At 39.3% G+C, this 25640-nt stretch overlaps 2 protein-coding genes across 3 annotated transcripts; one reads left to right on the top strand and one right to left on the bottom strand.

The window, feature by feature from the left end:
- Positions 1–2171: 2171 nt before the first annotated feature.
- il12rb2 (interleukin 12 receptor, beta 2a) lies at positions 2172–13084 on the top strand (the record flags this gene model as incomplete). Its single annotated transcript, XM_079245685.1, has 13 exons — positions 2172–2232; positions 2422–2691; positions 3305–3428; positions 3518–3716; positions 4461–4599; positions 5435–5505; positions 7895–8099; positions 8297–8473; positions 9339–9440; positions 11599–11730; positions 12196–12292; positions 12455–12542; positions 12629–13084. The coding sequence occupies 13 exons, from the start codon at positions 2172–2174 to the stop codon at positions 13082–13084; spliced, it is 2121 nt and encodes a 706-aa protein (XP_079101811.1).
- A 2460-nt stretch (positions 13085–15544) lies between these two features.
- serbp1a (SERPINE1 mRNA binding protein 1a) lies at positions 15545–23813 on the bottom strand. Of its 2 annotated transcripts, none has more exons than XM_079245134.1 (9): positions 23454–23813; positions 21892–22075; positions 21238–21378; positions 21033–21104; positions 20807–20881; positions 20158–20326; positions 17396–17440; positions 17107–17280; positions 15545–16909 (listed from the first exon to the last, which is right to left on the bottom strand). In XM_079245134.1, exons 1-9 carry the CDS (start codon positions 23710–23712, stop codon positions 16853–16855), a joined length of 1176 nt encoding a protein of 391 aa, XP_079101260.1. In that variant the 5' UTR covers positions 23713–23813; the 3' UTR covers positions 15545–16852. The 2 variants fall into 2 exon arrangements, with proteins under 2 accessions (XP_079101260.1, XP_079101261.1); XM_079245135.1 differs by having other exon boundaries at positions 21033–21101.
- Positions 23814–25640: the final 1827 nt, after the last annotated feature.

Here is a 25640-nt window from a genome sequence, read left to right as displayed (position 1 = left end):
GTCGTCACATTCCCATCGTTCTGCAAGATCTTGATGAAAAATTCCAACTTGGATGGAAGTGAATCTTGCATTATTGCATTTTCCTATTTAAATTACGCCACAGAGAATATCTGCTGTTCTGAAATAATAAACAATATTAAACACACAAGCAAATCCTTGGTTAAAATTTGCGCTTGTGAGTTTTCAAGCTTGTCTCTCTCACTGAGTCCTTCAATTCTACCAGTCTGTACTAATAGTCTGGGCTTCCCTGCTTAGGCTGCTGCCCCCGCAACCCGACCCCGGATAAGTGGCAGAAGAGGGATGAATGGATGGATGTACTAATAGTTTTAGATATAACGGAGAATTAGAAGAAACAATAAAACACAATTTGACATACAAGCACACAGCCTCTGAGTGGACGCGGTTAGTTTGGCCTTTCTCTGTGAGTTTGTGTGTGTGAGTGTCATTGTTGAACTTTATGAAATCACAGTAGATGCAGCCATCAGTCAGCTCACAGTCTCAATGTTGTGTCGCTCTAAAACATGACAACATCAGTCAAATATGAGCTTTTTAAGGTTACAAACGGTTTTGTTTGTTTGTTTTTATAAACCAAAGACATGTTTACAACTCATTAAAACTTTGTTAAATGTAAATGACCACTAAAAGGAGATGTTGTTATGTTGAGCCACCTCACATGATCGCATAGTGATAAGTTTTATATTGTATATGCTGCAGGTGTGTTGAGTCTAATCAGCTGTTCTCTACAGGACTGGGGTGTAACCTTTATAGATTTGTCATGTTGGCAGGCAGTGCATTTGTGAGCAGTGAAGCGGCATCAAGTGTAAAATTGTTCCAAAACACACCCAGGCAAACATCAGTCGGGGCTTTCCCTGCCTTGGCCGATGGTTCAGCCTTGGTGCAGTGATGTGTTGCTGAACTCTCAGTGCCATGCCACCTGCAGTTCAACCCAGTTTTTCAATATGTCCTGCAAGTTGTCTCACTTCTTTTTTTTATCATAAAGTTTCAGGAGGGTTGTGATAAATCTCCACTTATCTAAATGTTTTAAAAAGAAAAATCCTCTGTGATCACTTCTAATGTTGCTGAACAAGAATCTGTCATGCATTATAAGTTGTGTGTTGTGTCTGTAGATGGAATGAGTGAATAAGGGTTGTGACAGACTTGGCCTGTGTGGAAAATGTGAAGATGTAGGCTTTAGTTGTAGTTGTAACCTTCTTATTCTTTTAATCATTGTTAAACCTTTATAGTACCACTGCACAGAATAGGCACACACACACACACACACACACACATATATATATATATATATATATATATATATATATATATATATATATATATATATATATATATATATATATATATAGCTGGACTCAATCTCCAAAATCGGTTTAGAAAATGAATGAATGTATGAATATATATATATATATATATATATATATATATATATATATATATATATATATATATATATATATATATATATATATATAGACCTTTATATACAGTATATCAGTGACTAAAACAACTTTTTAAAACAGTATTTATGTAAAGCAGTATTTTACAGACTGATATTTGGCCTGGGTGGAGTGTGGACAGTGAATCCTTTCTCTGTAAGTGTGTGTTTGTGTGCATGCGTCATAACTGAACTGTGGCATACTGGAGCTGCTGAAGTTTGTCGCATCACAACAGAGGCGGCCGTCAGTCAGCACGCAGTGTCGGCGTGGACCTGCTGCCATGAATGAAGATGTTCAGGATAAAACACGATGACAGATAAAGCTTCAGCCATTTCAGAAGGAAATTACGCTTTGGTTTGAGGTGAGGATACGATGTTTTTTAATCAATTTGAGGTCTTTTCTTTTCCTGTTGCTTCTTCCATTGCGGTTTTTACGCAACTGTAGCCAAGCATGGTGTTGTATTAACACGACTTCTGCCTTAAATATTGTAGAAAGAAAATAAACCTAAGCTATGAAAGAATTTAAACGTATTAAAGTGCTGAGCAGGTTTTTTTCGAGCTCAACTTATAAAGATTTATCATTAATATCGTGGGGGAAAAAACTACTTGAGCCATAAATGTCTAATGTTTTGTGTGTATTTTGTACTTTTTAAGGGGTTTCCAGCAGCCTGGGGGTGATGTCAGATGCATATGCATTTAGTGGAGACTCACAGCGACAATGTTCGGGTCATGGACCATCGTCAGCGTACTGACGCTGCTGGTCGCGCAGCTCTGCGTCGGTAAGATGTTTGTATGGACCAGCTCTTTATTTATTCATATGACTGCTCATGTTTCCATTTATATTATCAGTTAGATATCAATTAAGGTTAAATCTCCCTAAGCAGCTGTGTTCACGTTTTAAAGGAAAAATAAATTCCCAACTCTGCAAACCTTACAAACTTTATAATAAATAAGATTTATTCTGTTAGGTGAGACGTCCTGTGTCCTTTGGTCCAGCGCTGGACCTGTGGTGCAGCTGGGTTCCAGTTTCGAGGTGTACTGCACCTTCAACTGCTCGTGCAAGGGATCCATGTACAGCGGCCACTCTCCCACAGAGAAGGAACATAAAAAACTGAATTCTTCAACCATATATCTAAATGTGGTGAACATAACTACAACGAAAATGACCTACAGTTGTCATTGCAACTGTAAGTCCTATCCTGTAGTGGACCCCTGTGGACTTGACATCTCAGCTGGACGTAAGTACAAAAAGTTGTAGTGATGCTGTTTTATTTCTAATTAAATCAGTACAAGCTTATAATTGCATGAGTCTGAGTGGCAGCTGGTTTATTGTTGCGGATTATGTGATGAGGACTGCGTCTGTCTTCCATTGAAAAATTATGTTTATTAAGAACTTAATTTGGCAAGAAGAAAAAGTCCAGCAGGATGTTTTCCAGCATATTATGAAACTTTTTTGTTCAAGTCTGGATTCACTTTAAGTTTTTTCTAAGCTATGAAAGAAGGCAAAGTTAGTTCTGCTTTCTTTTCATTGCTTAGCAAACACTGTTCACAGCTAGAAGGCCTGATATGGTTGCTCTTTCTGGTCAAAGAGGTGTTGCTCCTTTCTTACACATGCAAAAGGACACTTCCTCAAACTAAAGCATGCACCAAAATATGAACAAGCTTTGAACTGTGCATCTTACAAGCTGTTATTATTTCTTTTTTTTTTTTTTTTTTTTTTACCAGTAGCATATCTGTATGTTTTGAAGTCTAAACCAAATCCTGATCTTAAACTTTATCAGAAGTTTGTTTTTGTTCTCTCCAGTCAGTCTTTCGTTTACTTGAGCATTGTTTGTCTTTCTTGGTGTCCAGACCCACCAGATATCCCAGAAAACATTTCATGCACTTACAAGATCCTAAAAAATGAGAGTGGAATTGTGTTCTGCACTTGGAAAAAGGGACGAAAAACTCATCTTCAGAGCGATTTTATGTTCCAGTGAGTGACCGACTTGACTATTCTATCTATGATCATTTCACAGTATATCCATCCACATATTGTCAGCTGAACCTTTTTGTGTGTTTCAGTATTGAAGCTTTATCTGGAAACCACACAGAAGGACCAGCATTTTACAATGTGTCCAGAAAAGGAACCGAATCACCGTCAGCTAGTTTCAGTGTTCCCAGATCAGTCCAACTCATCTCAGTGTGGGTTCAAGCCCGAAATTTACTGGGTCTTGTAAAGTCTCCCATCTTCAACTACATGCTCAGTGACATTGGTAAGAGAGTTAGTAAGACATCGCTCTGCACACACACATCATTATGTGTGTATTGACACTGAAGAACTGAAGATGTCATGCCAAGAATTTCAAACCAGCTTAGCAGTAAAAGTTTTTTTTTTTATTAACTTAAACCTTGATAATTGTGTTTATTATTACTCAGAGTCCATCCTTCATTCCCAGTAACTATCTATAGACATGTATGACCTTTGCAACATTTACTTTAACTGTTGCTCAACAGTTTTTCTTGTAATTTGTCCCGTTTCCTTGTGTTGATCTGAGCAGTGATGCCATCAACACCCGTTCTCGGTCCACCTGATTGCACGTCCAGGAAATGTGTCATCATTATGGAGGAGCCTGTGAGGACTCAGCACCTGCAGATTCAATACAGAACCGATCAGGAACAATGGACAACATATGCAGACTCGGTAAGAAGTCTTTTAAGTTTGGTTCAGATCTTAAAGGTTTCAGATGAGATGTTGAACTTAGTAAAAAAGTATTTACTGGATGATCGGCTTTCACCTGCCATCTGCTGAGTCAGAGCTGGACCAGATATGAGTGGCATAGCTGATGTGTGAAGGAGTGAATTCATAACTCAAGTCATGAAATTTGATCTCTAACACTCTTTCAAGTGTTTTTTTTTTCTTTTACTGTATGTTTGTGAACGGCTCATAACCACAAAGCAAAATGTCAAACTACCACGATTAAAACCTGAGCTTAAAACACTAATCATTGAATGGATGAACCTACAGCTTGAACGTTCATCCCAAGCCTGGTCCATCGCCTCTCTGGAGCCCTACAGGTTGTACCACTTCAGAGCCAGGTCCAAATTCAGAACAGGCCTCTGGAGTCAGTGGAGTTCCAACATTTCCAGCTGGACTCAAGAAGAAGGTAAGCAAACAATCCCGTTTTAAAAACATTAAGTTTATTCTGTTTACTTTCCAATCTCTACATCGCGTTAACATTGTAAGCTTTCTGACTGCTGTCTGTTCCCTGCTCTTTGGGTTTTTGAGGCAGATATTTGTTGATAATCGACAGCCAGAATGACGTCTGAGAGCCGCTGAAACAGGCGTTATTGGGCTGTGTGTCGAAAGTAAAACCCCATATCGCTGATAAGCATTTTAAATAATATATTGAACTGAGATTAAAATCTCTTTAGTAAACTGTATGCAAACACATTTTCTGTCAATTCACCGTTGAGCCGAAGTGAAGAGAGGTAGAAGACAGGAAAGTAATGCTTTGTGGGAAATGTTGCTGCATCTTCGTATGACTGATCGTGTGAAGATATGCAGGTCCTTTATGTGTACATTTATGTATTTTTAGTTTCCACTTAGAGCAAACCGTAACAGACGTCACAGCCGAAAAGGATTAAAACATTTTCGATAAGTACCATCACCAGTTACTTTAACAAATGCATTATGTATTCTCATTTTTGTCGAGTGATTGTATGTGAAGATGCTCATTTCGGTATACACAGATAGTGTATTGATGTTGACATCTGTCTTTTAGATGTTATCAGTAGTTCCACCGTGTTTTAGTAAATTAAGATGATTAAAAAAAAAAAGACTTTAAATGGCTGATTTGGTTTCAAATCAAATCCATTTCAGAGCATTTAGTCTCTGACTTATACAACATGTCAGGAAAACTTCACACTAACCCAAAAATACACAGAATTTCTGTAAAAGCTAAGATTAAAACATGTTTTTATTTTTATTTTGTTTCTAAGCTCCAGCCCAAGCTCTGGATGTGTGGTTCGCCCCTGAACCTGACTTTAAGTCCATGAGAATCTACTGGAAGGTAGGTTGTAATTTTAATTTATTTATTTAATGTTTTAAGTATTTATGTGAACAATAATTGGGACTAGGGCGACATGGTGGCGTGGTGGTTAGCACTGCAGCCTCGCAGCAAAAAGGTTGCTGGTTTGATCCTCAGCTGGGAGGAGGCTTGGTCAGTGGCCTTTCTGTTTGGAGTTTGCATGTTCTCCCCCGTGTATTCGTGGGTTCTCTCTGGGTACTCTGGTTTCATCCCACCATCCAAAGACATGCATGTTAGGTTAACTGGTTACTCTAAATTGCCCATTGGAGTGAGTGTGAGTGGTTGTTTGGCCCTGCGATGGACTTGGGACCTTTCCAGGTTGGACCCTGCCTTTCGCCCACAGACTACCGGGATAGGCTCCAGCTTCCCTGGGACCCTTCATCAGACTAAGCGGTTAAGATAACGAATAATTGGAACTAAATGTTTTAATTAAGTATTGATCTGAACATCAACTGTAGGCATTTTGGTCTCTCCTCTTTACTGATTAGTTTTGCCTCTCATATGCGCTGCTCATTGCCGTTCCTTACACAATATTGTCGGGAGGACAAGATTAACTTTTCTCTTTGTCTTTTTCTTTTTTTTTTTCTTTTAACTTTTCTTGTCTAGCATCATAGCAGGCAGAATGATAATCTGGCTCCTGTGTTGTGCCAAACAAATTTGCGTTGCCAATAGGAGCTTTATGATATAAAGCCCCCACCTCCCCTTGAAGACTTAAGTATTATTCTTTATTTTTAAATTTCTCTGCTGCTGAACGTACATATCAGTGCAGAACAAGAGTTAAATGAACTGCTCTAAAACAATAACATCATTACTTTTGGTGGAATGACACATCTTTCTGCCTTTTCTTCAAAGATTTTCAGGTAAAAATCAATATCTATTGTTCTGTAAGTCACGGGAAGCCTTTCAGACCAAGAAAGCTCCCATCATGATGCTTCCTGCATTGTGTTTCACAGATAACAGCAGGTTCATACCAGTGGTGTAGTGGTCCCTCAAGAAGTGGGTCTACTCTCAATTCTTTGCCCTTAAAAAAAGAGTGGTAGCCAGCATCTGGCTGCTAGACATATAAACATCTTTATTATGTCTATGTTCAGGCTAAAATGAATGCAGCTGCTGGCTAACTGCACCATTGTGGATTTGGTACCATAAGCTGAGCTGCTGGTAGACATACATTCAGGGGAATGTTTGTAATTGTTAAAGCACCATCACAGAAGTTTTAGAAGTGGGTATACTCAATCCTGACTGAAAAAGAGGTGGGTAAACTCCGTATACCCGCATATACCCTGAACTCTTGTGTTTTCTGTTCACTAAAAGTAAATCTGCTCATTAGCCTTAAAGATTCCCTTTGGTGCCGTATCTTTAGAGAACACTTTCCTGTCGTGTTGGGTTGTTCATGTGAAATCCAGCAAACTACAGAATCACACAGACTCATTAACATTGTGAGCAAAGCCTGTTTTCACTGAGCAGCTACACCAGATTCCTTGTGGCCTTTCAAGGTTACTTCTAGCTTTGCTCTTTAAATGGTGCTTGCTGGTCTAGGAAGCGTTGCAATGATTGAGGATTTCTTAGCTGTTAATGCCACATATATTCCCACAAACTCATAGTTAAGATCACACTTATACATCTTCTTCCTTTAAATAAAGAAACCTGATGAAGAAATCGCTTGTACCTGATTCTCACTCAAGTCACCAGACTCTAATTTCACTTTCTAGCTGCTCCTGGAGGTTCTCACACTTTTGCAGCACACATACCTAATGCTGAATTATGTTTGTCATCAAATAAATGACTAAATAGGATCATTTGTCTAATTTGATTCACTAATGAAAATCAAATTAGACTAAAGACCAGTCTTGCTAAATCAAAATATACTCGAAGGGATTCAGCCGCTGTGGGTTTCATGTGTCTGGGGGTTTTCGGGTCCCTATATGTTTGTCATTGTATGTGTGCGTGCGGTGCTGTAGCCATAGTAACAATTTCTGATCTTCCTGCTTTGCCTTATTGTTCTGTACAGACTAAAGGTCAAACCTTGACCACTTCTAATGTGTGAGATCCTCAAACATACACACATAGGCAGATATTCCCACCTTCTGCACACCCACATTTTCTTAATGTCACACACAACTACTGACAGGTAAGTGAAACCGGACGGCAGACACCACAGTTTCAGTTTACAAGAAAAAGAGGAGCTGAACAGAAATGATGTGTCTTACACATGCATCTTGGTGTGTGTTTGATGTTAGGCGGCCTGGAAATCCATGACTTGTGCAATTTCTTTCTTTTCCTTCCTGTCTGTATCATGAGCTGCAGTTGGCAACATAAACAAATATGTGTTGATGAAGTCAGGATTTACTTTAAAACATTCGTCTGATTGCAGGAAGCTGACATATCCATGGCCAGAGGGAGGATTATAGGGTACACAGTCAGAGTCGACAGCCAAAATCTGAGCAACCTCACTAATGTCAGCGCTGATGTCAGGAATTGCTCTGTGCCATTCTGTTCTGACTGTGAAGTGACGGTGTGGGCTCGCAACTCCAAAGGTCTCTCGCCTCCTGCTACCATGACAACTCTTCTCACAAATGGTACAAAATAATAATAATAATAATAATAATAATAATAATAAAGCGAAACATACAGAAAAAAAGTCCTTAGTTGAGCTCATGTTGGGTTATGCATCACTCTCAGCTGCACAAGAGATCAGTTTGAGACGCATTATTAAGCATGTTTGCCTAATAACATCTCTCCAGTATTTAAACATAAGCTACCTTATTTATTTCAGCCAAGCCTCTCCAGGCTGTGCGAGCAACAGCAGACAACAACACTATCACCATCTCCTGGAACAAACCTGAAACTGCACCCACCATGTACGTGTTGGAGTGGTACCCTGAAGGCCACGTGTTGCAGGAGCTCAGATGGCTCAGGCTGAGCAAGAATAAGACCAGCATTGTCATCTCAGGTGGGACATTTCAGAGCAGAGCCAGTGTTGAAAGAGTCAGTTGATTGCTTCAAAACACAGATAGAGTAGGTGTGTAACAACACATGTTATACCATTGTTTCCAATTTGTAATTGTAAACACTGAATCGCTATCCACTGCATTCACATACCACAGTGGTTCCCAAACTGGGCTGAGGGGGGAGGGGGCACAGGGTTATCACAAAGGGGGCGCAGCAAGCCTTAATGAAATTTGGGAGTTTAGGCACTGGACAAATTTGTAAAAGTACCAATGATGAATGATTATAAATCAATAGAGAGACTTCAAGTTCTAAAAAAAAAAAAGACAAGATATGATGAAGCATATCTGCTCCTGCTTGACTTCAATGATGGGTAAGAAACCACAGTCTTTAGCATGCATCAAGACATTATATTCTAATATTATGAAGTATGAAGCCAAACAAGTTACAACACCACTTGTGGACTTTTCATCCTGAATACAAAGAAAATCCTGCCGGTTACTTTAGAAATAAACCATAAAATAACTTCATATCTAGCAGAGTTGTTTTACTAAAGCAGCATCCGTCTCATTGAAAACTCGCCTCACCTGAAGTAGTTTGAAGAGATTCCTGGTTTAAAACGTTTCACACTAAAGCAGAAGAATGGATCATAATACTGACACTGACATGGTTTTAACTACAATAGAGTCACCAAACTAATGAAGCATTTCTTAGTATGTTTCTTTGGTGCATGTGACGGGGCGGGACGGGACGGGGCTTGACATTGTTGTCATTGATGAAAGGGCGTGTCTTTATCAAACTTGTGATTTACACCCCATTAACTCATTTTCCATAACCTCCTCTATTTTTTCTTCACTGTCTGTATGCAGATATCAAACCTTCTGAGTGCTATGAGGGGGCTTTGTATATCTTCTACAATAAGAGCTCGGTTAGTAGGACCAGATTTCAACGAGTCGCCACTCAGGAGTCAGGTATGCTCTCTGGTGGAAATAATATAACTCAGTCTTTATAAGATTACACTTGAGCTTATTAAAAATCACATGCATATGGAGAGATCAGTCACGTGAGCATATAAGTTAGCTCTAACGGGAGATATGCCTCCCGTTTTATCTACAAAGTCTAAAAGAGAGAGAGGAAGTTCCGTATGACAGGACAAGGAGAATAAAAACTTCTGTCCTCAAGGTCTTCATTATCTTTGTGCAAAGCAGGTGTTGTCTGAACATTTTGGTACATCTACGAGCAGAAATAGTTTCCCTGGTGCAGAAGTCAAATCAACTTTTCCTGCATCTATAACATTGTCTCTGTATCTAGTTACGCTTAAACATGCGGAAGTTTTTACCGTAAAACTTTTGTTGACCTGGCATCTGACCTTACACTGTTCTGAATCAAATTATCATCACAGCTCTGATAGGAGCTCAACACTCAACAGTCTAACTTTGTGCCATATATTTTGTCCTAGGACAAGGTTTACAGCCGTAAATTTCTGATCTTTTGTATTAATCAATAGTTTGGGGCTTCTTCTTGTTGTTTGTAGCTCCAGTTACTGGCCCACGGGTTCAAGAAAAAGTGGAAGGAAACACGGTGATGATCACCTGGGAGGGACCCCCCAGGGGTGAGCGCAGGGGTTGCATCACCATCTATACCATCTGTCTAGAGAACAGCAGAGGAGAGCCAAAGTTTTGTAAGAACAAGTTTAACTGCATTTGTTTTACACTGCACAAAAATAAGACTTGCCATGTTTCTAATTCATATTTGTGAGAAAAAATGATACAAAAAAGATCTCCCGTGTGCCATGATCGTGTGCTTTCTTACAGTATATGCAAAGGAAGTGGTATCAGGTTAAAACGTGGTGGAAAAGCTCACCAGTGCAGAGCTGCCACCACTGTTTGCTTACTTGTTGACAACACAGCTTTATTTAAAGAAGCAAAGAGATGAAACTCCTTTAAATGTGCACTCCCTGCAGACCTAAACAAAGAGCGCCATGAGCCACAACTACCTCTTACCCCCGCTCACCTAGTCACCAAACAAATGTGCAAAGTGCAAGCACATTAAGCACAATAATACACAAAAACATGTTGTTAAACATAATAGTAAAAAGTAACATTTATGTTGTTACTTAAAGTAGAAAAAGAGCTAGATCCGGTGACAAACCGAGACTCCCTTAGCTCTGACAGTGGCATTTTACTATAACGGCTGATGTTAATGCAGTTCTGCCCCTTTCATTACTCAAGAAGCTCTTCGCCAACAACTAGTTGTTTTTAGAGATAATACTGAGTCCTGGTTGTCTTCAGTTGAATGTTTTAGTTTGTTCTTCACCATTTTGCTTGGAGAATATGCAGTGGCATTGGTCACTTGATGGGGTCTTTTATAGGGAGGGTTGAGGGCTGAAAGAGGAGAGGAGATGCCTGTTCCCATGAACGTGCATGAACGTGCGGCCAGACGGGCTGTTAAACACGGACTGGAGATGAACACAGAGAGTGTGTGATGCCATGCTATACTCCAGATTAAATTACACTTCTAGTTCTTTATATAGCAATTTTTCGATCCTTCAGTCCCGAAATGATGAATTTGTGCTTTTTTTCCTTTTAAGGTCATCTTATTTAAGAATAAAAAGTGTTTTTTTTACCCATCATGATGTTTTTGAGAGAAAGTACATTTCTGGGAATTTCTGTGTTTTTTCTTTGTAAAAGACAGAAATCAGAAAAAAGAAAAACTGATGGAAACACTGTCTGTAAAGTTGGACAGTGCTATGAAAAAGTATTTGCCCCCTTCCTCATTTCGGCCTGTTTTCCAAATTTGTCACACTTCAATGTTTCATCACACAAATTTTTAAAAAATATACATTTATAAATATTAATACAATACAATCATTAGATATACATATTTAAAAATATAACCTGAGTAAATACAAAATGCAGTTTTTAAATTGTCGTTTTACATCATTAGGGAAAAAGCTCTCCAAGCCTCCATGACCCTTTGTGAAAAGGTGTTTGCCCCGTGAACCTAATAATCGGTTGAACAAATACTTTTTCACAGCATTGTATGTTTTCTAATGAAAATGTTCTTGTCTGCGGTTTGCAGACGTGGAAATGAGTCATTTTGCTGTTGTGTGTACTGACACATTTTCAGATTCTGTGGAAACATCAGAAAGGATGTACGAGATCAAAGACTTGTCTCCTGGCGTCTACAGCCTGTGGATGAACGCTTCAACTGCCAAAGGAGAAAGCCCCGCAAGTCAAAAGATTAAGATCTTCATTGAATGTAAGCAGCTTTATTCTTTCAGAGAAAGTCAATACTATTCATTTATTTAAAAAGTAAATACCAAATGAGGACTTTCTGATGTCTCCACTGGTTTGTTGGGAGATGTTTCTGCAATGTTCTGTCCATAATCCTGTATAAAACAACAACTTGGGCTTTTTAAATGTTGGGGTTTTTAAAAGAAATTGATATATTGTGCCAAGCTAGTTGTTTCCAGTATTTGTACTGTGGTGAGGGGAGTGCTAAGGTTGTGTGTGGGTGTGTGTCAAAGAGAAAAATATGTAAAATATGAGTCAGTTCATTGTGAAAGTCGCTTTCTAGCTTTTCCTCAGGTTTAAATTAGTCTTTAATGTGCTTAGAAATCACCAGAATGAATTCCCTTATCAACTTAAGAAACGTTTTTATCTGAATATCAGTCAAATGTTTGTTGTAAACTCACATCTACGCGTTTCTCCGTCACTGTTGCAGCGGATTCCCAGCTATCCCTCGTATTAGTGTGTGTAGTTGCGGCCCTCATGGTGCTGTTTCTTCTGTGTCTGTGCCAGAGCTCAGCGATTAAACAGAGGTATGTGTGACATCAACTCCATAAGGCTCTTTTGAGGCGACATTATGCCTCTACATACCACATCTTATTTTGATCATATAAAACTGCTGGAAAGTTATGGTTAGAGTTGTAAATCCAGTTTTGCCGTATTTAAAAGCTGTTTGTGTTACACATTCCTGTCAGGTTCTGGGAGTTTTTCCAGTGCCTTATGCTCGATGTGGTGCCAGATCCTGCAAACAGCAAATGCGTGATAAAATGCATGGAAGAGCAGGTAGTTAAGTAAGAGGATGAAAATTCAAGCTGTTTTTGCAGACTTCGCTGTATCTAACTTGAGCAAGTGCCTCCCCTTCTAAACAGGGCAAGCTGAACCACCAGTCCCCATCAGCTGACTCCACATTAACTCAGAATGAAGAAGAGACCATCCTGGTGGATGTGCAGGAGCTCTCATACCAAGACACAGAAGCTTTCGAACCCACAGTCCTCCCACTGCCCTCTCCTCTTGCGGATCCCAGCCCAAAGACTAAGCGGTATCCCATTCTGACCATCTACCTGAAGAGCATCTCCCACGACTCCGACGAGAGCTCAGACCACACGCTGACGTCAATGGGCACCAACACAACTGTCGGCTACATTTCACCGAACATCATGGAAAATGAGGACGAGGAGTTTTCAGATGTGGATGACTTTTCACCCACGAACATCATCTCCAATAACATCTTCCTCTTTGAGCCACCGATGTCTACGGGAAAGCTGACTTTAGATGCAGTGAAAATTGACTGCAGTGAGTTCTTACAGAGCACACAGTGCGACTAACATCAGAATAATTCAGAGATGACTGTTTTCAGGAGACCAGAAGGATTGACTAGAGGAGATGACAGGTTTCAGATTTTTGTTTGTTTGTTTTTATTTTAGCTAAGCTCCTGACTGAGATGCGTGAACTACCTCTTCGCTTACTGAAACCTGAACTGTACCTAAACCTCTCTTGTTAAAGTCTGGGCTTCAGTTATGCAGAAATCCTTTCATGCATTACAATTGTTTTGTCATAGAATGACAATGGGCACAGTAAAATGTACATGCTGCAACAGATGGTTTGAATATGGATTCATCCCTACAGAAAAGGCTTGACTTACCATAAAAGGACAAATACAACCAAAATGTTTTCATTAGGTGTCATTTCTATCATTTATAACTACAATTTTCCTACCACCATGCTGAAATGTCCACTGTCGATCCTGTTCAAAACTCCCAAACGCCTACTTAACTATTCTGTTATTCATCCTTCCTTTGTGAGACCATGAAGCGGCTCAGCTGGCTGAGCTTTCACCCCAGCTCGGCCCAGGCTTTAATCCTGGCCTGGAGCTATTTCCTTTATGTCATCCCCATCTCCCTGACCAGTTTTACTGTCAAGCTCCTGTCAAATAAAGTCCACTGAAGCCCAATACAGAATATTTTTAAACAAAGACATTACACTGGCCCTAATGAAAGATTAATGTAATATTTTACTTTGATAAAAAAAAAACATATCAAATGTTTGCAGGCATCCAGGTGAACTAGAGACTTAATTTGGACCCAAAGGTGCTTTTATAACAAAGTGTATGGGCATAAAACATAATGCATATTGGTATGTGTATTACCTCTGCATGTACAGTTTTCAATTCACCATCCAAGAACAGAAAACTGGCACTGCAGTCACAGGAACAAGGAGGAAACTTGCAGAAACTATGTAATACTAGCATAGAAGCACAAAACAGACTATCTCTATGGGACTGACAAAGCCTTTGAAGCCGAGTTGTTCAATAGGAAGACCCAGTCTGCATGGTAGAGTGGTTTTTAATACAAATGCTCATACTGACTTTTTGTTTCAAAGTCTGTCAGGATGAAATTGATGAGCTGTATTAGAAGCTGGAGCTGATAAGCATGCTTCATGTTTTGCACATGCACTTCCTGCATGTGGCAACTCATCCTCAGGATGACTGAAGTCAGCATTCAAGTGATAACTTTACATTATTGGAGTTCTGCTTCTAGGACTGCAGGAAAACTGTTCAATAATTGATATATATACTGTCTAACAAGAAAAATAGACACCACCTGGATTTAGTTGAGAGAATAGATAAGAGCCTCTCATTGATAATTACTGCATGGATTCAGTATCAGTAAGTTATTTGAGTCCAGATTTACCCAGTTCCAGAGTGATGGAGCATTAAGGAGGAGCAACAGAAAAAAAAAGCAATGCAGCATCATGGATAGTGACTACTGGGGAAACCTGTGGGGGTAATCGGTGATCCAACATTTGCTGCACTGGTTACACAGGTCTAGGGTCCAGGTCCATAAACATGTGCCTGATGTGACATGACTAACTGAATTTCCTAAATGACCAGATCATTCCTTTAGCCGTTTTCTTTTTTCTAATTTCCCGATGACCATCATCCAAGCTGACACGCCAGGATTCACAGACATTTCCACACATGGATTCGGCAGAATAGGGATGAGCAACATTCCTTCTGGACCACGGCTCTTCAGTTTTTGTTTTCCTGCTTCAGCACGCCTGACTTAACAGCACATTAAAAAAAAAACAACTATTGGATCCATTTAATTTGACTGAGTTGAAGCAGGAAAACCTCTAAAACCTGCAGAACAGTCACCCTCAAGGACCTAGGAAGACCATCACTGGCACAGACCGCTACACCATTGAGAATATCTGGGACATGCTTAGAGTTTGCTTAACAGGCTGATTCTCCCATCAACACAAGATCTTTGTGAGAATAAAGAATGCAGCTCTTGACAGAAAAAGAGGTGAAACTGCAGAAGTGTAATGGAACGATGCCACAAGAAACATGTGCCATCAGAAACAAGTGATCCCAGTAGTGTCCCTTCCTTTCCTGTACAGCATATTTAAAAGGAAAAACTGGTGGCCCAACTGTACATAAAACAGTTTATAAAAGTGAGATTTTCAGTTTAACACTTTTTAGTCAGTCTTTTTTTTTTTTTTTACTGGGAGCAAGCACTCTGAAGATCTAGTTAATAAACTGCTTCTCAGCTTTAGTCTCAACTATAGTCAGGACAAACCACCAGAGTTGCAAGGCCTTTTCAAATTTGGGTTGGTTTTCACTAGAAAGTTTCACCAGATTGAAAAATCTTTGTTTTTAAAAGTATAACAAATCAAAACATAAGCCAAGATGGGATGTGGCTTTAGGCTTAAAAAAAACATAACACACACGATTACATTTTACCTGAAGCAGGAAAGGTGAAAAAATAAGGTAACAGTGTAAAACATTTTGTCGACCACCTTTATTTACCGACAGAGGTCTAATAGCAGGGCTAGAATTCACACATTATAGAGCAATGCAGTTGACCACATGGGACAACTGTATTTCTTTCAGAGCAGATTATGCAGTGGCGCCAGCATGGAAGCTACAGAGCAAGGTAACAGTGGAGGAAAATATCAGCACAGAACAGACTGCTGAAACAAACTGAAGCTGGGCCGAGTTCCCACCCACGGAGTGTGTAAACAGTCAACGGGGTCTGGGGGCTTCTAGAGGTCTCCAGCCACATCTTAGCTGTGTAGAAACACTTCTTTTCCTTATCACTGAAGTAACAAGAAAAGGCATTAACTGACTTGCACATGTTTGAAGACCTAAGATGAAATGGGCAAAGAGGAAGAAACAATGGATGGTGAATATCACCTCAAATACAAGGAAAAAAAAAAAAATCAGAACACATGGACACATCCTTTCAGCTTCAAATCAATCCTTTTGATAAAATAAAATCGGGTTGATATTCAAGTTTATCACCGATGCGTTCCTCCAAATGGCCAAATGTTGCTCCTTTAAAAACACTTCAGTACAAAACCTTAAAGTCAGATACAGGTGCCATTTCAACAATGCAATCAAACGTAGGCAGCATCTCCGAGATGTCTTATTTGCATGTGTGAAATGCAGTCTCTGAAAGAATTTATGAAAATAGTTGAGATTTACAGGCTGAAGATCATACAAGAATAGACCTCCTGTATAAAATATAAAAACAATAAACCAGTGTGAAATATTAAAAATAAAAAAAGGAAAAAAATCCATAAATCTCAATGATTGAAGCTGTAACTTCATCTGAAATGCCTGGTGTGGCAGAGCTTACAAGCTCAGGCCGAAGCGCCCCGACGCTCATTTTAAAGCGAGCCAGCGACAGCACACACCACGCTTTAAGAGACTCTTGCTTACATTTCAAAATGCGTATTTTCAAGCAGCAAATACAAAACGTTTTCAATGGACAATGCATAATCTCTGAAAAAAATACTGTATGAAAACATCCCTGCTACTTTGTTTCAAAGTACAAAACCTCTACCAATAAGTTGCTCCAGAGTAGCAAGAAGTCTTTTTTTTTTTTTTTTTTTGGTTGTTTTTGTTATGTATATTTTTTTTTCCATCTTTGTTGTTTTTATTGGGTAAAACTCAGTCCTCACGTCGAGTGCCATTTACGACAGTCTTCTTTCTCCATCATTTAACTTTGCTGAAGGATCCAGGAACATGCAAGCCTCGTAGTGGAGGTGCTCAGAAGGGTCCTGTAGGCCTGAGAGTTTGCAACCAGGGCTTAAGCCAGGGCTGGGAAGGCCTCTGGGTCGTCCACATTTGGCACAGACGCAGATGACTGCAAAGAAAAGTAGGAAATAATGAGAAACTATTGTGAAGTTTTCAAATGACTTCATAATTATATTTCTAAAACGTTCCTAGAGATACACTGAGGAATATATGATAGAAAATAGTATAAATTTTTAAAAAAAACTTTTGCTCTACCCCATTTATGTCTACATTTATGAAAGTTCGGCTTTGCTTCCAGCTATGTACCTTGTCAGTCCTTCCTCCACGGACTGGCCTAGTGGTTTCTCCTCGGCCGCGGCCTCCCCGGCCGCCGCGTGGCCCACCACGTCCACGGCCTGGACGCCCCAAATCTCCAAAGTTGATCTCCAGTTGAGACGTAATGTCATTAGCTGGTTTCCGAAAGTGATGCTCATCATCTCCCTGAATTACAAAACGAAGAGGATTAGTCTACAGTGCTAGCAAGCTTTTCTAATGTTGTGAATCTCTATGATCTGTGTGCATTATAAATACATTTATAACAATGCTGGAATGTTACCTTGGAATCGTCGGTCTCGGGGTCAATCAGATCATATTTCTTAACCTGTGTTGAAGAAGTTCAAAAATTGCCCACATTAACGACATACAGAGGAATGATGCCTGTACCAACAAAAGAAAATCATTTGAATTTAATTGAATAGATATTAAAAACACAAACACAAGCCAAAAGAACTAGTGTAAACATGGCTGAAATGAGGCCTTTGACGTACACTGAAATGCATGGCTGATCTGACATTGGATGCTTACTCGATCATGTTGTTGTTATTCACAGGTAATTAGCTAAAGGCAGCTTTACATGAGTTTAATCTCTACAAAAGTTTTTCTAAAAAAATCTGTATGCTGACTATTGTCTTCATATTTAACCATTTTACTTCAGGAATCAGACATGGAAACAACAAAACCTTCACTTTAAATGTTATCCCCAGGTTTTTCACATGTGTTAATATTAATATTAATATAGTGGTTCATCCTATTTTCTGAATTTTAGAGGACCAGAGTAGCGACATTTTCCAATGTCTAGAGATGAGGTGTTTGCTTCTGCAGCGCACATCACTGCAACGAGCACTTGGACCATTCAACTCCCAGATCCAACTGTCAGCCATATTGTAATGGCACATATAAGCAGTCAGCCATCTTACAGTGTAAAAAATTAAACTCTTAAATAAGAAAAATGCCACAATTTACTTCATAAAATCTTTGAGACAAAGCCTGAATTTACGCCTACTTTTAGTGTTTTAGTTTTCCATATTTTAGTCATTTTAATTTTAGTCCAGTTAAATCTGTTGTTACCTGACATGTAAAAATACTGTCACACAAAAATGATCTTTAATCGTTTAGTCTCAAGTTAGACCAGCAAATCATTTGGGTAATAAACTTTACCTGGAGGTAGAATTTTTCTGAGCAGCTGAATGGCAGGTCAAAGGGACTTTTTCACAGCTAAAACCAGTTTTTTTTTGTTTGTTTTTTTAATTTCTATTTATATATTAAGATATATTTCATTATATTCAATTAGACAGTAAAACTTATTTGCATACTGTGGGTGTTGTTATATTTTAACATTGTGTGGGCTCCAGTGTCCTTTATTGTTCAGCAGTAGGCTACATGAGAGTGTGTCGGGGAAACGTAGGACTTGAACCTGACTGCGTGTAATGAGCAGCTGCTTTACCAGGTGAATTAAACATGCATTTACCTGACGGAGAAACATAAGTCATGATGAAACTAGTTTGGTAAATCACTAAGATGTTTTGATTGTGCACTTCATAACGGCTATGAGACATGTAGCTGTTTTCAGACTCTTTAGATCAGAGTAATACAATGTTAAATATTTTAAAGTGGAACTATTATGTGCATTTCAGGCTAATTTATTTTTATTTCTGAGCCCAGAAGGGCTGGGATTGATCGAGTTATTGTCACAAATGGCTTTACTTCAGACCGACCCTGTCCATAGGCTGTCAGATCAGCCTGCGGGCAAAACCAGTGGATTGAGACTCTTCCGCATTAAGCCCCGCCTCCCGCCACTGCACTACATCAGGAGCGCACACCGCACCTGCTTTCGCCGTCATTGTAACATCTCATAAACAGAAGGATTAGGCTAATATGAACTCAATAAAAAAAAACAAAAGACAATGTCAACACATAGCATACAGCCCTACATGTTGGAACCTGAATCAGACCCTGAAAACGAAGTGGAAAACAGCAACCCACAGCAACGAATGCAGCAGGATGTCTCTCTTTGGTAAACTCACCAGCCATCGTTGGAAATAACTTTATCCAACGTTTTCCACCAGCCTGATGTATTTGTACATGCCCTTGTTAACCAGTAAAAGGTAACCAATCACCAAACCTTATCCCCCGGGACGTCACAAGGATTTCCAAGTAGAAAAAACTCTCTAAAACGACACGTTTTTCGTCACCATGGAAACCGAACGGAGAGAGTGCTGGAACTCAAACTCAAACATACATTTAGGTGATAAAAAACAGTGCCGTTCACGTCTGATGAGAATTCAACACTGTAACACTGTAGAAAGCTCAGAAAACTTAAAATACCATAATAGCACCCCTTTAACATAAGTTTAGGCAAGTGCCTTCCCCTAATCAGCTATGTCACTTTCCACTTATAGAAGTGATCTAAATATTCACTGTTTCGCGCTCATGTGGCCACTTTTTACTTCACGTCTCAAATTTGCCAATAAAACCGAGAAAATCCATTACAAAAGTCTTGTCTTTCAGTAAGAACTGTATGACTGTGGCTTAAAATGCAGCTCAACTTTCATTTTTAACCTTATTTCATCTTTTAATTGTTTGTTTTTTTTTTTTTAAATGGACCTGAAACTTTCAGTGAATCAGATGCAGTGTACGGTGGAGTGTTTGTAATAAACTTGTGGTAGGAACAGCCAGCGGCCGTAATAAATATGTGCTCTATGTGAACAGACAAACAATATTGCTACCTTGTTGGATATTTGTTGAGTTAGCAACCTGAACACAGACATTTTTTTTTTTTTAACTTGCTAGGAAATCTTTCCATTCAGGTTAGAAATGTGTCATTAGCTTCATGTTGGATAAAAACATGTTGGACTTTTATTAGGGTTGGTTGTGAAAACATAAACAAGCAGTAGAGCAATGCTCATTATCCAGCAATAATTTAATGACATAAATAATGAATGCAGCAAAACTGCCATGTGCAAACTATGAGCCCAAAATCAGGAGATTATGTATATTAAATGTATAGTTTTCTCTTGTCCAGTAACAATGATGACTCACCTCTGCCTTGGACTTGTGCAGCACAAATCCTTTGTTCCAATCAGCTCCCTCATTGGCTTTACGGATGTTGAATTCTACCTTTGCCCGTTCCTTGTCCTGCATGGCCTTCCACTCATCCAGAGTCATTTCCTTGGGGCCTTCTTCCTTTACTTCCTCGGCCTCATTCTCCCTTCAACACATCAAATAAGAAAAATTTTAGTATCATCAACGCCACCATACTTCAATGCATCTATTCTCTTTGGCTTTTAAATCAGTTTGAGGCTGGGTTTTTTATTTTGTTTTATATTTTTCTGCTTTTACTGTTCATATTTTGTTTTTAATTGACTATTTCTACGCATTTTAATTGTCCTTTGTTTTAACTATTTTATCTGGCTGTGTGTGTGTGTGTGTGTGTGTGTGTGAGCAGCACTTTGGCCAATCTTGATTTCTTTTACAATGCTCTATATATAAAGACGACTTGACTTGAATGCAGCTGCGGTTTATCAAGAATTTATGTTTATGTTTTGTTTTCTTGAACTTAAAAATATGTTTTGAACATACATTATTTGCTGGGTTAGAGTTTCATCTGAAGACTTGAAATATTCTGAAATGTTGTTACAGCTTTAGCTAATTTTAGATGTAGAGGAGGTTATCAAATAAAAAACCCTACTTGTTCTCAGAGTCAGCAGGTGGATGCTCCTCTCCTTCAGGGTTTTCTTCAGTGACGTTAGATTGGTCAAGCTCACTGTAGGAGAAAATAATCAATTATCAGATGTCAATTTCCTCTACATCAAACCACTTGTGAATATACACATTGCTACTCAAACACTTTGCCACAGCTTTTAAAACAATCAAATACACTAAATTTCTCACTTTCTGTATGTACATTTACTCACTTGAGTTCATCTTTGACGGTGCCCCAGTTGTGAGATCCACTTCCTCCACGCTTCTCCTCACCTTTCAGACTACTGAAACAACATCTGCTTTAGCCACGATCAAAACGAATGCACTGCATTAAAAAGCACTCAAAGGTCTCCATAAGACCCAGAGTAACAAAAAATTTCCCTTTTTATTTAACGTAAGAACTCAAGAAGTGCTTACGATTTGTCACTGCCGCTGTGTCTGTCAAATTCACGTTTTCCTCTGGAATCAAAGCCATCACTGCGGCCCATGCCGCGTCCTCTGCCTCCACGGCCTCCCCTGCCGCCACCACGTCCCCGCATTGGCCTGTCACCGACTGGCCTGAAGAGATGTGCAATGACCCAAAAGACTTGTGAGAACAGTTAGCATAGGCATGTCTGTATACATCCAGTCATTTCAGATCAAACATCATAACCCAGTGTTTAATCTCTTGGCTTGACACCACCAGAGCCCTGAGTGAAACCTCTGGCTGTCTTGATGCTAGATTATTTAATATGCTTACCAAGTAGTTTTTTTAAAAAACAGTCAACTATCTGATGCTTTGCAGTACAAGAACCACCACAGAAACAGCCTATTTTATTCCTGTTAATAAAAGTCATCATCTGCTTTTAACTTCTGACATAGCTTTTGCATTATTATAAAACTGTAGGCTTCAGTTGCTTTAGATTTAGCTCAGGATTTACAGGTCCAGTGTAGTAAAATAAAACAATTTGCAGATTAAAAGAAAAAGTTTAACTTTACGTGTAAGTGAGGACCCTGAAAGATATTATGATGGATTAATTTGACCTCACACAGTTGAACACTGTCAAATGTCTGAATGGAAATACAACTCACTTCTCCACTGAGAAATCACCTCCCTCAGGCTTTTCACCAGCTTCACCAGCAGGCCTTTCAAACCGGCGAGGTGGCCGTCTGTCCACAGGTCGCCTGTCTGCCGGGGGACGACCCTCTCCCTGGCTGCCCTGAGGTTTGGAGCCTTCACCCTCTGGCTTCCTGCCCATTCTCCTCATACCAGCACCTAGGATTGACCACAACAGCAGGATTAGACAACCAATAGCACGGATGAACCCGGACCCACTGCTGAGTCTGAGAAAGGGAAACAAAAGTGATTGTTCAGTTTAAGTGGAGCAAGTAATTCCAATTAACGTGGAAAAAAGAAGCTGGTTTGTTGCTTCAATGCAATATACAAACAATCCAATGTAACAAACAAGTTTTTAGTATAATTATTTAGACATTAAATGCATTTTTGATGTTCCACAATGATTTTTTTAAGAATAGTGCATTAATGAGTTTTTTAAAAAAAAAAAAGAAAAAAAAAAAGCACAGCATCCCCCAAACACAATTTACACCAAGCCTATGTTTCAACTTGCTTGGCATTTTGCAAACTGCCACAGGCCTAATGTGACAAATTTAGTCCCCACCCATTGACAAAATCACCGGATACCAAAATAGATCTCCTCCACTACACAGCAGCAGCTGGTTGCACCACAGTCTGCCACCTGTCCCATCTTCTCTCCGGCCAGCAGATATGTGCTCACTTGACAGTTTGACAAGATAATAATGCCAATTTCACTTTCAGAATCGAAACTCTACAGATTCCTGCCATTTAATAAATCAAAATAGTCAAATACATTTACTTCAATAAGGCTAAATAGTATCTAAGTGTTTACTTTGTCATGTTTGGTGGACAATATAAATTTCCTTTTTAGACGTGTATTGCCACTGTTAAATAATAAAGTAAATAAAACCAAGTCACGCAGATCACGTAGTTTGCGCAAACGGGAAGTAAGCATGGAGGTTGTGTCTTAACACACCCCACATTACTACAGCCACGAGGTTAGTTAACCACGAACATGGTGCCGCAAGTCACATTTAAATGTTTAATCCAGCAATTTTATTTATCCATTTATTTATTTATTTTACTTATCAACTTTCTTCACACGTTTTACACAACTCAAGTTTCGGCGTCCTGTTTCAACCAATTAAAGTAATAAATGTTAGAAATTATGCAGTTTCACGCGTGAGTGAAAGCGGTGATCATATTTAAAGACCCACGTGGACACTGACAGACCTTTCTACTGGCGCGTGCACGCGACGTGTTAGCCAGGCTCCAGCGGGCCTGCAGAGGCAAGCCAAAACAAAATGGCCCACAGTTTATTACAGGGTAGCATGTACCCAAATGTAAATACATAAAAAGATAATAAACTCGCAGTCACGTACAACTGTATGCATGGTTTCGGGAAATGACAGCGCAAAGGCGTCCTAAAGCGGCCACGCGGACCTCATGTCAGGCTTAGGGATCGCTGCTAGCTCGTCAGATAGCAACTTAGCCTGTTAGCTTTAAAATGTTAGTTTCGGCTTGACAATACAAAGCTTTACATGCTGGAGTAAGTTACCATCTTTCTTAAGCGAAACAGGTGCCTGGGTCTCCTCCTTCTTGTCAGCCAGGGGAGTCTTTCTGTCCTTTTGGGACTCCTTTTTGGGCTGCTTTGCAGCCTGTGCTGCGGTCTTGGCGGGACCAGGAGCAGCAGCCTCCTTCTTCTTCTTAACTTCGGCTTGCTTCAGCAGCTCAAACGGATCCGACTCGTCGTCAAATAACTGGTCGAACCGATTGGTTATGGCGCAGCCAAAACCTTCTTGCATTTGTCCGGGCATGATGGCGCCCCTTCAGCAGGATTTTCCTCCGATTCTACGAGGTTTGGTGCGAACACTTCGCTAGATGAAGCCACAAGATGGCTGGAAAAGGACCTTCTTCTCTTCCGGCGCGAGTGACATCCGGAGTTTGCGCGGGTGGTGCGTGTAGTTTCTTAATGAAGAGCACAGCAAAGCGTCCTTTACTACGTTCATGAACGAAAACACCATTACCCATAATGCTAGAGTCACCCATAATGCAAGGCATGGTAAAGCAAAGCGTGTTTGCTCCATATAGTCTGGTTTGCCCTCGATTGCACGTTTATGCTCCTGTTTGGGCACTTTATAAAAACTCATTCCATCGTCATTATTGTCAACTTTAAGATTTAATTATTTTTAACCCAAAAGGCACCACAGCAACGAATTTTTAGACATTGCTGTATGTATTTGAAGACCTAGCAGATAGCATGTAGAAAAACTTTTACATATATTAAAAAATGTTCCACAAATTCACACTGACATTTAAATCTGGGTCCGATCAATTCTTACAACTTTGGGCTATAGCTTACTTACACATACTGCACTTAACGTGCAAGTTATTTAGTGTATTGCCTTTTCTAGGTAACAAAACGTGACCTATAAATATGAACAATAGTTAAATGGGTATATAGAATCAGTTAGAAAGTCAGACTAAACTAAAACTAACTTTTCTCTGCTGTGCCCCCCTGTTGTTGATCATGTTTTCTTTTGTTTGGCATTGAACAGAAGAAAATGCCAATGCTTTGTATTGTTTATTCTTGATTTATCCAAACAAATCAAACAAATCTTTGCAAAATCCATAGTTTTGAGTTTAGTAAACCATTTTGCATTATACCTCCCTCTCTTTTTCACTTCCTGTCTAGCACTCAAGCACTTTTAGTGAAAGGGCAGAAATGTTTGTGTGAGAGGTCAAAGGGCGTAGTTCCATGCCTGTGTCCGATATTCAGCTGAAAATAAACAAATCTAATCAAAATAATAAGGCAATATTTCTAAATTTGTAGCTAAGGTGTCCACTAATTTTGTAACTTTTCAAACAGGATGTTTAAAACCAATAAAACTTGTGTTGCTCCAAAATCAGCATTTTTAGGAAAAAAACAGAAACATTAGCTTATAAGCCTATAACCAAAAAAGAAAAAAAAGGAAAGAAATAAAAAGATAAGAAAGTACAGGTAATCATCACTTACTACACAATATTTACTACTAGCATTTCTACATACAATTGTGTGGAGATAAAATGAAGATAAAACAGATTAAGTAATATTAACTGAGGCCTTGCAACAGGCTGTTATTGAAAAAGTATTGTGTGGACTCAACACTGTCGTCGGCACCCACTGAGTTGGCAAAGAGACTTTTATAAGGACTGGACTGAAAATGACTGAAGAAGCATTATCCAAGGAAAATCCTCTCAGGCATTTTTAAATACGCTGAGAAATCAAGACCAAGATTATAAGGATTAAGCTATCCTTAGTTAATATCTCTCTTTTTATACAGTCTATGGTAATATAGGCAAGAAAGTTGTTCAAGACTTGGACAACTTTGAGAGGTAAGTTTCATGAAAATGTGGCTAAAATGAAAGCTCATGATCGAAACTTAAATACAAAAATTTAAAACCTACAACTGCATAAAAAAAAGTCGTCAAACTCAAAAGACATTACTCTTTTTTTTATTATTATTTGTTTAATGATTGTCAGCATTATTGAATTGTGTGACAGCGGTCCAGCCCCCAGGATGACGCCGCTTGTATTTACGTCCACCCTTGAACTCGCTCCTCCAAATGATCCCTGCAAGCGCACCCAAAACATGACATCTCCAGTCATCAAAGCAATGATCGAGTCATATGCGCTCATGATCATGGTCATGGGCACGTTTTTCGTCTATTTCTGCGGGATGGTGTGGGCTTTTTGCAACCCCAA

Source organism: Telmatherina bonti (assembly GCF_933228915.1).
Source record: "Telmatherina bonti genome assembly, chromosome: 8".
NCBI classification, from domain to species: domain Eukaryota; kingdom Metazoa; phylum Chordata; class Actinopteri; order Atheriniformes; family Telmatherinidae; genus Telmatherina; species Telmatherina bonti.
Note: the sequence above shows the minus strand (reverse complement) of the source record. Positions and strands in the feature narration are given on the sequence as shown.

Excerpts from the sequence above, each read along its gene's own strand:
- serbp1a (XM_079245134.1), bottom strand. The coding sequence starts at position 23,712 with ATGCCCGGACAAATGCAAGAAGGTTTTGGCTGCGCCATAACCAATCGG. Across the intron at positions 17,441-20,157 it reads TGCACAAGTCCAAGGCAGAG|GTTAAGAAATATGATCTGAT; the intron begins GTGAGTCATCAT and ends TCTTCAACACAG. Across the intron at positions 17,281-17,395 it reads CCGAGACCGACGATTCCAAG|GGAGATGATGAGCATCACTT; the intron begins GTAACATTCCAG and ends TTTGTAATTCAG.